Source organism: Mus caroli, chromosome 12 (genome assembly GCF_900094665.2).
Source record: "Mus caroli chromosome 12, CAROLI_EIJ_v1.1, whole genome shotgun sequence".
Lineage (NCBI taxonomy): Eukaryota > Metazoa > Chordata > Mammalia > Rodentia > Muridae > Mus > Mus caroli.
This window is the reverse complement of record NC_034581.1, coordinates 37,108,127-37,123,822: the sequence shown is the minus strand read 5'-3', so window position 1 is coordinate 37,123,822 and position 15,696 is coordinate 37,108,127. Positions and strand designations below refer to the sequence as shown.

Below are 15,696 nucleotides of genomic sequence, written 5' to 3'. Positions count from 1 at the left end.
GGGAACTGAGAGGAGAGCAAATATTGTAGTTACCTGCTGGGCTGGGCTTTGCCTTCTGACTTTCACCTCCTTCAAGCTCAGGTGCTCACTTCCCCAGCACTGCCATGTGGTGCTCACCTGCAGCTGTTCAACAGCCCACCCTGTCCCCAATCCCTCCTGCCAATCCTACTCCTCCTGCCTTCAGCTTTTACCCGTTCTTTCTCTCCGAGTGTCATAGTCTTTGAGCAGGATGATGGCCGCCTTCATTTGCCTCCCATGGCCACTGAATGCTGCTGAAGAAAGTCACACAACTGTACTAATTGGGGCCATTACAAATTCATAATCTTCAGTCTCTCTGCACTGTTCAGGAAGTCTTGCATGTGCTTAGGAATTACGAGCTCTGATACATTTGTGTTGACACAGGCCTCACAGCTCTCCTAAAACCTTTCCTAGCTCACTGTCCTCTCTCTCAACAAACAATCATCCTGCCAACAGGAGAGGCCTCTTTAAGCTCCCTCCATATCCCTAAGAGATGCTTGTCTCTGCTCTGCACTGAGTCCTCCACAGGAAGAAGCACCTGTCTTCCTTCTCAAGAACATTCCCGATTCTGTCCCCCAGAGCCTGGTCTCTCATCTCCAGGAGCCTTCTCATCTCCTTCACAAACCAGCTCATGTCTCCCAGACACATCTTATTACTCCAGGATCTGCTGGCCATCTTCTGAGTACTAATTCCCAGGCCCCTGCTTGCACAGGCAATGGAATGGGGTGTCTCTTGCCCGTTTTGTCATGTCTGAGTGTTCCTCAAGCCTTTGATAATAAGTTGACACATCCGTGATGCCATTTCTGGCCCACATCATCCCATTTCATCTCACTTTAGGGTCAATGTCTGTCTCAGCTTTACCATGGCATCCTCTGTAAGACTTTTCAATTCTTATCATTTAGTCACCCACTTATTCTTTGTCTTTACACAAACTAATGTAGGAAAACTGAAACTCCAGAGAGAATTCCAACCTACAATTCATATATTCTGATTTAATCAATACTGTCATTTGACACATTCTAATATATATTTCTGAGACTATATATAATTTTGATTATGTGTTTATATGTGCTATTTTATGAACAGCTATAAGTATTTTACTTAATTTTTATTTTTAAATTTATTTTAATTATTTAATTTAAATTTTAAATAAAGTTATTTTTAATTCATATACATATAAATTATGAAAACTTATAAATAAAATATTTCAAGGTGTTTCATATTTACAAATATACAGATACATAATAATCTTAATAACTATTGATTGTCACATTGTATGAAGATCTTATTAAAACTATTCCTGACTATTAAATCAATAGGATGTCGACTTCTATTTCAATCAGTGTTGCCGTGATTATGTATAAATATCTGTGCCCATTTTTTTTAAATAAAGATACTTTCTTAGAATAAATTCTTAGCCATGCAATTGCTGGGTTGAGAAGGCTAGTCAGTGCTTCGTAGATACTGTGCCCAATGCTTCACTCCACTAATGCTTTCCTTTCGGCCTTTGAAAGAACCGATGGAGAATTCACTGCTGTCACATGAGCTTTTGGCATAGTAAACTTTAGTGTTTCTCTGTTCAGCATTGCTCATTTGGTGCCCATTTTGCTGAGGCAGCCAGTGGCATTGTTAGAGATCACGTAGAAAGCCAAGGTCACTTCAGTCCCTCCTGTCATTTCAAACCTGCTGTTTGTGCTCAGTCCCCCTCTCCCCGCCCCTTCTCAAGCTATCAATTTCCTTTAGCATTATGCTCCTAATATTTGAGGAACCTGACTTGAACAACATTTTTTGAATGACATGTAGTACCTTTAAAGTAGTAACTTTGAAGAATGTTGGGATTTTTAAAAAACACCAATGATGGGAATATTGGAGAAAAGAAACTTGCGTCTGGCAGACATTATCAACTCACCAGGGTTGCTTGAGTGTTTCTGACTTGAATTCTGCAGCAATCAAGCACTCAAGGCTCAAAGTTAAAGATGAACTCCAGGCTTTTAGCCTAAAAAGTCTAAAATCACAGTTGAACAAAGCAGGGTAGAGAGGAATAAAAATGGATTAAAGGTTACTAAATGCTTGGAAAGTTACTGTATCCCACGGTACAGGGTAGGCCCCAGTAATAATGAATCATTTCTGTAAAAGTACTTTTCTTTTTAAAAAATTCTTTCAGCTTTTGAGATGATGGTATAATCACATCACTTCACTTGTCTTCTCTCTCTCCAAACCCCCCCAAATACCCATCTTTGCCCTCTTTCATAGTCATGGCCCCCTTTTTCATCAATTATATATTATATACTAATGATAAGATATGTAAGTACAACCTGATCCGTCTGCATGTGTGCATGCCTTCAGGACTGGCTATTTGGTGTTGGATAACCAGCTGGGATACTCTTCATTCCTTAGTTGCCTGTAGTTCTCTGTGCAGGGTGGAGGCCTGACCTCTCTGTCATGCCCGTTGTTGTTCTTGTTCAGGTTCCGATTAGGCAGTCTTGTTGATAAGACATATGGATGTGGATGTAGCTTCTGACACTCCTTGACAACACAATTTCTCAGCAAATTCCCTGGTCCTCTGGTTCTTCCAATGGTTCTGCCCCCTCTCTTTTACAAAGGTCCCTGAGCTTTAGGTGTGGGAGGCGCCACAACTCTTGCCTGTTACCGCAGGCCTAGCCAGTTCTCCAGGATTAGTGAAGCCATAGAGCCTGGAAGGAGAATCTACAAATCCCACTTCACTAGACCAGCGTCATTTCTAACAACATCTAAGTAACCATTCCTTTACTCACAAATAAGTGCAGTTCTTACCCCGCACCAGAGAGACTCCTCTTTGCAACAGAGACCATTACAGAAAACTGCAGCTGTGAAATGTTTGCCTCTTTAGAAAAGTATTGAAAGCTGTGCTTCCAGAGTCTACCTTATGTCACCAACAGTAGCAGAAGCAAGGGCCCCTGGCTCTCACCTACACCAGGCTCCATTCAGAGTTGGATTTCTACCTGCTTGTCTTCCAGCCTTTGAGATTTCCTGAAGCCTATACTGGAAAGGCCTAGAGGAAGTTGTAAGTAAGTTTCATTTGCACCAGTAAAGATGGTAGGGAATCAGAGCATCCGAGAAGGGAAGTTTCTCCCAGTTAAGGCCCATCATGAATTGAAGACAATAGATTTGCCCAAATTAACAGTCTTTATTTTTCTCACTTCAGGAAAATGTGTTATCAGCTCCTGATGGGAAATACTGATATGCTCAATCATGTGCCACTCTCTCCCACAGCTGGAAGCACTCTTTCTGTTTCTGCTTTCTTTCCTGCCACAAGCTTCTCCTACTTCCCTCCCCACCTGCTTACCCTCCCCTGCCCTCCCCATCCTTTTTCCTGGTCCCAGAGAGACAGTATGGCCCAAAAGCTCTTTTTCTGACCACTTATCTCTACTGCACAGTCATCTCTTGTAAGCATCAGTCCAGATGTCCTGATTACAGAGCTTCTCAGTGTCACAGTGAGAGGGAAGGGAAGCCGGAAGAGCTGGCCACCTCATCACTTACTCAAACACCCCAGTACATTATCAAATTGTCCCCAGGAGTGGTTGTTGCCAGCATCTGCCAAATCCACCCCTCCTATTCCTCAAAAGGGATTTCCTGCTTGTAGAAAACACGTTGATGTGCCTGTCCCTTGGCCTTTCTGTCTTTGCATTTCTGTTACAACTTTAAGAGATATAATGAAAGAAATGTCAGGATGAGATTATATGCTCAAATAACGAACATGACGCTTGATCTGTGTTGGCAAACTGTTTCAAAATGATTATCCTGTTTTAGTGCCAAGAGCGCTATCAAAGACTGCGGCTCTCCTTGTGTTCTAGCTACAAACCTCTGCTGTCATCTTACACATTTAGCTACTGTAATAAACAGCAAATGTGTGAATCTTAGTTGTCAACCTACTTGGATTAGGAATCAACTGACAGTTGAGCATATCTGCCAGAGGTTTTCTTGATCAGTTTAATTGAAGGAGGGAAGACATCTGCAACCCCCAACTGTGGACCACACCTTCCTGTGACAGCTCAGAGAAAAGTAAGCCTTTTACCTGCTGGTTTTCTTTCTTTCTTTTTGTTTTTTTAAACTTCAAATCTTTTTCTTTCTTTAATATTTATTTATTTTATGGATATAAGTACACTGTCACTCTCTTCAGACACACCAGAAGAGGGCATCAGATCCCATTACAGATGGTTGTAAGCCACCATATACTTGCTGGGAATTGAACTCAGGACCTCTAGAAAAGCAGTCAGTACTCTTAAGGGCTTGAGTCATCTCCCTTGCCGGCTTTCACACTGTGTTGGCTCCTTTATCTGCTTTGGGGACATCTTATTGCTGTTGCTCCTATTCGTTTTATTGGCTCTTTTTCCTCTCAAGAAGCCTAATGCAGAACACTGTTTCATTGCATAGTCCAATGAAACTGAGAGAATCCTAAGGAGGAAAGGGAATGTGAAAGCTCTTCTATCACCGAGTCCCTGGGTGGGAGGCAAGCTCAGGAGAGAGGGCTTTTATGGAGAGGAAAGGAGAGACAGGAAGCTCCATTCGGGGCTAGTTTAGGGTCTAGAGCACAGCTGTGGATCTCTCCCTCCAGCAGCATTTTAGCTAAAGAGTAAGGGCCAAGGCCCGCAGACATTCTGCGTTTTCTGGATCCAAAGATCTAGAGTGGACATGTTGACTATTTAATAAAAGGGGCTTCTCTTTAGAACCTGGAATGCTGGACACAAGCAAGGCAGGGTTAAAGGATCAGGGAAGACTGACTCTATCAAAGACATGAACACCGCATCCCCTAAGCTTCGCTGTTTCAAAGTCCGGTGGGTTTAGGAGCAGTATCTGAGGGCCGTCTAGTGGGCTCAGTGTGAACAGAGGGATCCCAGGGTCTTCCCAGAAATCTCTCCTGTGGAATAAAATACCTTCTCGAAATGTCATCCTAAGTTTTAAGGCTATTACTTTTCATGTTCCCTGTCACTTCCTTTTATCAGGCCATCAATTTCCTCAGCACAGATTCTGCAAAAGACTTAATTGATTTATTAACATTTTTCAAAGTTTAGGAAATAACAGCAATATTTTCTTCCCACATATTAAATTAGCAGAAAAAGAGAATCCCTAGGAGCAGTATATCATATTAATATTTAATCTTTAAAAGAAGATTCAAGATATATTGATGATGTTAGGATAGGCTTCCGAGCTGAGGAAAAAGGGCAAACTGTTGGTAGCCAGTGGCTACTGCTCATAGAGGAATAGTCACGTGACTCCAAGAATAATGAAACCTTTCTTTTCTTCAGGTACCAGGGCTCTTGCCTTAGGGTACTATTGCTGTAATGGAACACCATGACCAACAGCACTCATAGTTCCACTTAATAGCTCATCATCAAAGCAGTGAGTGCAGGAACCTGGATGCAGGAACCTGGATGCAGGTGCTGATGCAGAGACCATGGAAGGGTGCTGCTTATTGGCTTGATCAGCCTGCTTTCTTATAGAACCCAGGACCATCAGCCAAGGGGTAGCACCACACATAGTAGGTTGGGCCCTACCCCACTGATCAAAATGCCCTACAGTCAGAACCTCAACTGAGGTTCCTTCCTTCCAGACAACTCTAGCTTGTGTCAAGTTGATATCAAACTAGCAGGCACAGCTCTAGAACGTTGAAGGCCATCAAAGCCATCAAGAGACTGTGGCTTTCAAGTTCTTGTCTCAAAAATTCAAAGAATAAGATTCAAAGACCATAGAAAGTGAGTTTTAGGAAGAAGTTCAGTATCAACACATAGATAGAAGCTTAAGACAGAGAGAGAGATAGAGAGAGAGGAAGGAGGAGGAGGAGGAGGAGGAGGAGAAAGGGAGAGAAAGCAAGCAAGCACAGAGACCCTGTATGAGTGGGGTATCCCAGAAAATAGGGAGCTACTGAGCTGCTAGTCTTGAGCCTTTTAAAATGACTTATGGCGTAACTGGGGTGAGGCACAGAAGGGGATAAGCAGGCCCAGTTGACCAACCTAGTTTCCAGGTGCCTCCTCCTCTTAGCTTCAGTCACTAGCACACATAGCCTTTAGGCTGAGGTGCTCCTTTTGGAGAGAACAAAGGACAGAGACTCATCCCTGACCTCCAGCCTGCACATCCTGGGGTCTCTGTCCTACCTGACTAGTTTCTGTCTCCTGTTCTCACCAATGTGTTTGAAGAGTTGAATTACCACAGTAGGGCTACATTAGGACAGTGGCACTAAAAGGGGCATGTCACTTTGGGGGACTAATTTATCAACAGCCAAATATAGGACAGCAGAATAGGTCAACCTAAAATACAACTCTTGGAGACTACGATATGCTTGTTTGGCATACATCTTATTTTGAGTGATTTTGAAAAACAGCAAATATTGAAAAAGATCTGAAAACAGTGATACTACCTCTTTGTAAGAGAAATTAATAATCTCTAAAGCAGTGGTTCACAACCTGTGGGTTATGATTTCTTTGTGGGTCGAACAACCCTTTCACAGGTATCACCTAAGACCATCAGAAAACACAGATATTTACACTATGATTCATAACAGTAGCAAAATTACAGTTATGAAGTAACAATGAAAATACTTTTATGGTTGGGGGTTACTACACCATGAGGAACTAACTGTATTAAAGGTCACAGCATTAGAAAAGTTGAGAATCAGTGCTCTAAAGAAAATTCCCAGTTGTAAGCATGTCTCCATGGAAGGACTCTTACCACTCCAAAAGTTGTATCTTAGGGTGACATATTCTGGTATCCTATGTTTGACACCCATATTATACCCAGTTGTAAGCATGTCTCCCTGTCTGTTCCAGGAAACAATTCTTACCACTGGAAAGCAAAAGATTACATTTTACACACAAACTCCCCATTCCCTTTTTATTTTTAGCAGCACTGGGGATAGAACCCACAGCCTCAAGCATTCTAGAGGAGCTCTCTCCACTGAGTTATGTTTGTTCCCTAGCCCCTTGTTCTTGCTTAGTGTGGTTTCTTAGTCATCGACCACCACTGGCTTTCCTATCTACTCCTTATCTTTGCTATCTTTAGCTGACTGACGAGGCTTAAGCTTGAAGTCTAAACTACTTCTCTGAGATGGTCATTTACATCAGTAGCCTTCAGTTTGTTGCTTATTGAGTGATCTTTTCTTGTGACAGTTCCTGTTGTATAAGCAAGTTTCCCCCAAAGCTTGTTATGACTAAATAATCTTTTAAAAAGGACTTGTACCTTAATATAGGAAACTCTAAAGGTAGCCTCCTTAAGTCCCAAAGTAAAAAAAGTCCAAACTCAGGAAGTTCCTGAAACTTACCAGATGCACAAGGTCCCTCCTTCCCTAAGGTTATATAAACAGCAAGGTCTTCTGAGGAAGCACACAACAGCCGAGTTGTCAGGCTGCCCGTAAGTCATGCAGTGAAGTCTAGGCTTCTAACTTTCATGAGCTATGTACGAGCCATGCTGGGTAGACTTTGTAGATGGAGCAGTGTTTGCGGTATTTCTGCTCCTCTAAGCAACCCCTCACCCATACTCCTGTGAGTAACTCCAACAAACTCATTGGTTCACCAAGTTAGACTTTGATGATTTCTCATTGGTTCCCTATCTGGAGTAGGTGTTTGTTCATGTCTGCCATATATAGTGTCATATAACAGTCCCTGCACAGAACAAACACCATGTTCTCGCCTCTTACACAGAAAATTACATGTAAAATCCAGGATTCCTTTGCCCTTGCAGTTCCAGTCAGAAAGTCACTTTTGTGTGAGATTTATCACAGGGAAATAATGCAAAACATGGAACATGCTCTGAATAATAGTCTCAGTGATGTTATATATGCATAACATATATACAGCTGTATTTCAAGGTCTGTGATTATAACTATGTTGAAAGATACCTGTTTAGAAAAAGTATCAATCCCATAGCTTATGCCTAGTGAGCATGACGTCATATTATTTTGCTCACTGGCATTAGTCTACTCTCCCAGGTGTTTCTTGTCCAGCGATGTAATCATCATTAATAAAAGGAACATTCACATAGACCTATAAACTCTTTTTATAAAAAGCAACAATTGAAAGTTTGAGACTCTCTGAAACACTTTGCTCATGATGGAGCATGGTAGCTTCATTGGGAAGTTCTACAGGCCACAGGCCACATTAACTTTGTTTCCCATACTCATTGCCTTTTTGTAAGGCTTGTTACTAATGCTTTGTTGTTTGAGTCTTTGTAATTGGATCTTGTATAACCCCAGGCTGGCCTGGAACTTGTTATGTAGCCCAGGCTGGCATCAAACTCTCAGCAATCTAATAGTTTAAGATATCAACTGCTAAATTGTCTTCAGATTTATAGAACTCAGAACACCTACTCACCTCTATAATTCCCCCCCACCCCGTCCCTTAGTCTTTTAGTTCAGTTCACCAACTGAAACATAAATTCATGTTAGGGTTAGCTTGCAGAAAATTCCCACTTATGTCTAAAAAGAACTGTGGGAGCCAATTCCAGGATGAAGTCCACTGAAATCTTGCAGAGAAGGTCACACAGAAATAAGCTCATTTTGCAATTTTGTTCAGATTCAAATGCCAAGTCTACTCTTCCCAGATCATGATTTTCAAGGAAAGGGATGGTCAGAGGTGATTTCTGAATAGATATTCAGATATCCTTTCCCCAGTGTGGCTGTGAGAACTTTCTGACTGGGAGCATGCTAAGTGGAGCTGGTGAGGGCAGACAGGCTGGTACATGCAGATGCCAGGATTAGCATACACTCTGGTCCTCATCTCAGAATCCTAATCACACTGTTGCAATGTTGGACTAGAGCAAAGGACAGAACAGGGCATCTCCATGCTACCAACAGTGTGCCCAGTTTTTCTCTTGCATATTCCTTCGTTTTCCTTTGCTCTGTACTTCCTCGGTATCAGAACACACAGGCTACTCTCACAATGGTTCATCATGAGTGGACACCAGGACTGAGTTCAAACATGAGAAAGACACCCCTAGGACACGGTCCTCCCCGGCCCCATCTTCCTTTACCTCCAGAGCTCTCTGTGGTCCTGCACTTCTCAAAATGCACCTCTGAGGTTGACACCTGCTATTCTCTTTAGATGCTAGCCTTTGAGTATTTCCAATTCTTCCTCACAAGTTTTTCCTACAACACTGTCTCTCAGGCTGGGAACCTTGCCCACCTTATTCTAGAAGCAAACTCCCAGCTTTGAAATAAACCAACCCTGAAAGACGTTAAGTGTGATCTTTATTTAATCTTTTATCAAGGCCTTAGTCAAAACTTCAGAATGTAAATTAAATTGTGCTCTTGCTCCTCTGAGAACTGAAGAGGGTGAGGCTCTCTCCTTTGTGGCATCAGTCTGGGAAATGAGCACTTGACAGTGTACAATGGGCCTGGAGTACATGCTTGGTGAGTGAGCTACCTCTGTGAATCCTGCTCACCATCTTACACCTATGTATAACGGGGTGTACATGATTAAAATTAGATGCATTAAGTGAAGGGAATGGTTATATAACTTAATGTGTCCATCAAAACAGAACTCTTTCACCATACCCTTATTCTATAAGTTCATAAAAGGCAGCCCCAAACAATAACCAAGGCCCTTTAATATCCTCACTTAATGCCTTGCTATCATGCCTTTGCTTTAAATAAAGTTTCCTTGCTACTTATGCAAATTTGTGTGCTTGTTTTAACCCTTTGAGTAAGAGGCCAAGAATGTGAGAACATCCAGCCTCGACCCCAACCATTGGTTAAAAAAAAAAAAAAAAAAAAAAAAAAACTACTCATGGTTTTCTTATAAAATTAGGACCATGTTTCAGTATTCACACATTTTGATATAAACCACCCTGCAATGTGTAAAAATCAAATAAGACAGTGGAACCTGTTACTCTTCTGTGTAACAACCACAAACCAGACGGAAACCAACTTAGGTAGGAGTCTGAGCTATTCGTATTGCAATTATGCACAGAGAGTAAAAATACTTGCAGGCTTAGTTATAATAAAAATGTTCACAAAGGATCCAAAAATGCTGTAGTTAACGGGTTTTGGTGTTTAATAGGACAGCAGTTTGTCATTGACTTACACAAATGTAAACCCATCTCATGAAATTAAAAGACAGACTTTAGTTAAGAGACATTGTTTTCCATCAATGGATTTTTTTTTATTATGAAATACATGTCCTATCATTTTGTAAAATGGCAATACAAAGGGCTGGCATGCAGATAGACCACGTCACAGCTGGCAAAGGCAGCAGTCAACCTGGCAACTATCTGTTTTGTGTCGAGCTTTGTAGTGTAGACAAACTTGGATGGCTTGATTGGCTACATTGGCTCTGGTTAAAATCCTTAGTGTTCGGCTGCCCAGGTAATGGTATCATCTCCACAGGATGGTCACTTACACCGGTAACTTTCCAACCTTTGTGCTCTGTGGTGTAACTGTGTTCAGGGTCCAACAGCAACAGAAATAGGATCGATCGGCAAAGAAGTTTACAGATCTCATGACCAAGAGATTTGTGCAGCCGCTATTCTCAGCAAAGCCACACTGATGACTGGAATAAAGGCAGAAACATTAAGATTAATCTGATAACTTTATTTAATATTTACCATTCTGCAGCAATCAACATGAACATCTGAGCTAACAGAATCTCTTAAAATGTTCTGCTATGGAGCTGCTTTAGAAATACACTCATATGATAAAGTCAACTATTCAGTGCCAAAAAAGAAAAAAAAAAGGCATCAAGAGCAAATAACACTGATTTATTGTGTGCCCAAGCACTAGTCAAGAAATCTACTAAATTACACAGGAAAAGGAAATCAAAGCGGCTTTGTTATCTTATGCTTTTCATCTTACTTATGGGAAAGATTTTACTTCTTTAAAGCAAAAGAAACATGGAGCTTTCTACATACATGTATAAGTGTATGTATGTATGTATGTATATATATATATATATATTTTTTTTTTTTTAGGGTGTGATTACAAACACAAAGTGTTATTATCAAATGCAAACGCTAGTTCAAGAAATTTCTAACTGCAAAACCTGCAAGATACAAAGCTAAAATTCATAGGTTCCTTTCCTCAATTATGAATACTTTCACTAAACATAAATATTTTTACATATATTAATTTTCTGACATTCAAAATTGTAAAGTCAATATGGCAGAATTATTGTTAAAAGCACATATGTACAAATATTTTCCATACATAAAGTATTTGGCATAATTATAACAATCATACTGCATCCACAACTGTTTGCTTTTTACTTTTTTTTTTTTTACACATAATGGTATCTCTTATTAAAATTAACCAGTTATGTACAAAAATACTTGAACATTTATTATAGAAAACCTCTATAACCAGCCTCAACAGCATATACCTGCTGAATGGTTTCATTAAGAGAATATAAAAAAGTGGTCACTGCCTTCCAGGTAAGCTAGCAACAAAAACAAACACAACTAAACTAAGATGAGCTTCCCAACAAAAGAGGGAAAATATTTAACAGCATGGTTTAAAATACAGTTCATATCTATTGTCAATTGAGTGTTATAAACAGTCAGTAAAAGGAAAAGACAAAGATTAAAAAAATACATTACTACATACAAGGTGCTTTTTCACCCTCCTACAACTGCGCCATCATGTCTACTCTACCTCCACCTAATGCTATGCTGCTGTATCCATGCTAGAATGGTCCACAATCCTCTTCCCCAGAAAAAGGACCACAGGACGAGCGAGCAGAGACACTCAGCTCTCCTGGGAAGAAGGGAGAGTTTGAGGAATTCTTTATTTTATGCAGGATTCAAAGTTAATGCCCTCATCTTTTCAAAGTCCTTTCACCATTCAATCATGTTAATATATTTTCACTAAGGTTTTGCCTTCCTTCACACTATTGATTTAATACTGTCCTGTATTGATTCCCGAATCCTAGTTAATGGGACACAGTAATTTGTGCCTATTTAAACCTTGAACACCTGCTCTTTATCAGTGACACGTTTTGTGTAGGAAGTTATCAAGTAAGGAAGCACAAAATTCAAGTAAACACTTCTCCTGGGGTCTCTTGCTTAATCTAGCTGATTGGAACTCCGAAAGCAAATTGCACCTTGAAAAGTAATGCAGTAGATAGCATGGTGTCAGGACACTTAAAGATTCAGCAACCGATTCACAAAGCAGAGTTAAGGATGGAGACAGCTGTCAGATGTCAAAGAAGTATTTTGTTTAAAGAACAAAACAACTTCCGTTCCCAATCCATGCAACCCTTAAGTATCTACTCCAACCAACCAGCCTGCTTCAACCTTTAAATCTGAAGATATGAGCTTAACATTCTGCTCAAGGGGAGAGCTGAAGTCTTCACCTTTACTGAAGTCTCAAGAAAGGGCCATTGTGTTAGTATGTGCACAGACATGATCAGCTTTCTCAGAGTATCAAGTATTCAGAATAAAAGGTATACAACATTATCACGCATTCTATTGCTTGACAATATCGTATTGGTTTTAAGACTAAACTACATAAAAAAGGTGAACATAAAAAGGTACAAAAGGAGTCTTTTTCACAATTTACCACTTTCAAATGAGAAACGTTTTAATGAGACTCAGCCCCATACTTCATGTAACATCTGGCGTTTTAGATCAGTAACTTTTAATATTGTGCAACATTATATTAATAAGCAAATTTAACTCCATTCATTTAAAGAAAGGTCTGAGTAAGATATTTAAAGTGCCTACACTAAATGTCTTCTCATCAGACTTATCTTGTAAACGGCAAAGAATTCATCGCAGGTACATAGAAAAGTGACTTATAGCTGAGACACCTTGCGGGGCAGGGGCCTGGGCCTAGGGCCAGGGTCAGTCCTACGGGTCCCATTCTCCAGGTGGCTGGACCGGGCAGCCAAGGGCTTGGGGGGCAGAGCAGGTGGCTCAGAGGTGACAGGGATGGAGAGGCTGTGAGGTAGCGGGACAGGGCGCCGCAGAGTCCGCTCGTAGACACTGTAGGGGGGTGGGGTTTTGCTCTCCTTGCGTACAGGTTCCTCCGACCCGCTGAAGCTGGGCACGGGCACTGGCACAGGCACCGGCACCGGCACAGGCACTGACTGTTCATTGGCTTGGTTCTCAAAGCCCGAGGTTTCCGACGTGCTACACCGGCTAAGCGAGGAAATCCCACTGCTGTAGCTGCCGGACAAGACTGGGGAGTTTGAACTCAGTCCTGGGGAGTTGTACTCCACTGGAGATGGGGTGAAGGACTGTACGGAGCCCTGCTCCCACCAGAGTTGGGGTCATGCGAGAAAAGAGACAGATGTTAGAAATGTTTCACCAAACTGGCACTTGACTGACTGGCTCTTTATGAAGACAAACTTGGATTTATAGGTGAATCTGTAAGCCAACAAAGACCATGTGAGCCTACTGAGAGCAGGTAGCCATCAGTAAGCCCTAGAGAGGAGATATAGACAACTCAAATCTGCCAACACCTCTAGCCTCCAGGAAGGAGGGAAAATATATCAACTATACCACCCAGCCTGTGGCAGCTTACGGTAGTCTAAGCTAAGACAAAGATCAGATTTAAATTTAAGCATTGCCATCTGCAGTACTGAAAATACACCCCCAGATGCTTATCTGCCAGGCCCCACCCCCATTTACCAAGTTCACCTCAACACCTGCTAGATAAAACGGTCCTGAGAGTAACTGCAAGAGGGTGTGGAGACTACCATCAGTCCTGTCTTAAAGAGGATAAAGAGCTTCAGGGGCGTGGCTTGGCCGTGGGTCATGACTGCCAGATAGGATGCAGACAGCCTTGAGGAGCCAGTGGGAACACTTCCCACTGTAGGGGAATCCTCGCAACTGAGTCTTCTGGGAGCCCCTAGACATTGGAGCCAAAGCTGCAAAGTGACAGCATTTAGATTTTTTTTTCCCCCTGAGATGTGAGCTGTTTCATCTGCTATGTTTTTAAAAAGCCCAATTTAGTTGCTAATTTTTGAAAATAGGAAAATTTCCACATAAAACCCAGATTTATGGCATTTCGTAAGGAACTAGACACTGCAGAAAGAGCCCACATCTTATGGAGATGATCTAAAGACAAGCCACTCTAGGCTAACTTTAACTTGATGGCTGCCCCGCTGTGGTGTGTGTGTGTGTGTGTGTGTGTGTGTGTGTGTGTGTGTGTGTGTGTGTATGCAGGTACAAGTGGAAGTCAGAAGTCAACCTTGGGTATCATCCCTCAGGAGCTACCGACCTTGTTTTTCTAAGACCAGGTTTCCCCATGGCTTGGAGCTGCTGACCAGTGAGCACTGAGGTACTTCCTTTCCCTATTCCAGAACTGGGCTGGGTAGTACACACCACCACATCTACATGGGTAATGCGTCTGCTTTTCCACAAGGGTTCAGAGTGGCTGGACTTAAGGCCCTGTGCTTTCAAGGCAAGTACTTTACTGAGTTCCTTCTCCAGCCCCTAACCTCTCATTTAAAAAGATATAATGCTGGTAGGCACAACTCCTTTCATTTAATAGGAGTATATAATTAAGCATAGTGAATTATGAGATCCAGATTCTCTGACATCTTTTTCAGAAAAGACATCACACATTCAATATAAGACATGTAAGTTCAGTCTTCGGTAAAGAGTCAGTTCTAATGCATTGGGTGTTCAGGCACACCCCAAATTCTATCAGATAAGATACCAAAGTGCATTCCAATTGTAGGGAAGCTTGAAACTTGGGAGTAGTGTGCCCTCTAAAGTAACCTGGGAGTTACAGCACAGAGTGTGATCTGGTGATATTTCTCCTTTCTCTCCCTCTCTCTGTTCTTCAAGCCCTAGTTATAAAGATACGTTATATCGCAAGACTGCCTCTGGGCCAGTACAAATGCACGCAGGTCCCTTTTAGGACAGTACAGACCAGCTTGCGAACTCGAGCTATTTAATAGGCCCTTGAGCATTTTCCACTAAGGCTGCCTTTCTTCTGTAAGAGTTTAATCGCCAACACTTACTGCCTTATTTCAACTCTGCATAATGGAAATGAGAAATACAGGCGATAATTCCATCACAATGTGTGGGAGTGAGTGCTTTTGAGGGTGTACAGATACAAAGATGTGGAAGCACCATGCTGCCTGCCTTCTTCACATCAGGATGATGACAGGCAGTGGCTTCCAGAGCAAACACTTGTCTGTCACGTGGACTTCACAATAACAGCTGCACTGCGGAGTGACAGCAAAACTAGAAAATCATTTGCACTTCCAGAAAAATTTTACAACAGGAACTCTGGCAAGGAAAACCTAGCCACACTTTTTTTTTTGAGGCCCCACCCCCTGTTTGGTATTGTCTCTGTTTCCATCGGTGACAGTCATGAGCAGCACAGATACAGTGGGTCACAACCTGTCCTGAAGTGTTTGTGGAGACCAATTTGTCTTTTCATCTCAGCTAGCACTGTGTTATCCACACAGAGGACACAGGGTGTGGACACCTAAGTCAACCTGGTGCCAAACCATCCATTCAACACTCCCTCCAGCCTCCTGTCTGCTCCTGGGGCTGCACTTCTCACCACCCTTCTCCAGTGTGCTGAAAAGCCTTGTGGCCAGTCTGACTGAATATTGTTCTTGATCTTCCTGAGGGATTTGTAGGTTTGGAGATGTTAAATAGCCTGCATTTACATGTCAAACACGTGACCCTTAAGGTGGCTACCTTGTTCTCCATGGTTTTTTATTTCTCCCATTTATGCCATCATGTCCTCTATAA

The 15,696-nt window shown here is 41.8% G+C and overlaps 1 protein-coding gene across 7 annotated transcripts in view; it reads right to left on the bottom strand.

The window, feature by feature from the left end:
- Window positions 1–10,555: 10,555 nt before the first annotated feature.
- The window catches only part of Dock4 (dedicator of cytokinesis 4), a 406,102-nt gene continuing 400,961 nt past the window's right edge, over window positions 10,556–15,696 (bottom strand). For 5 of the 7 annotated variants that reach the window (XM_029484743.1, XM_029484748.1, XM_029484747.1 and 2 more), the window contains one exon: window positions 10,556–13,229. In XM_029484743.1, coding sequence (XP_029340603.1) covers window positions 12,774–13,229 — 456 coding nt within the window. In that variant the 3' untranslated portion in view covers window positions 10,556–12,773. The remainder of the gene's footprint in view (window positions 13,230–15,696) is intronic. The other 2 variants (XM_029484744.1, XM_029484749.1) reach the window with 2 other exon arrangements.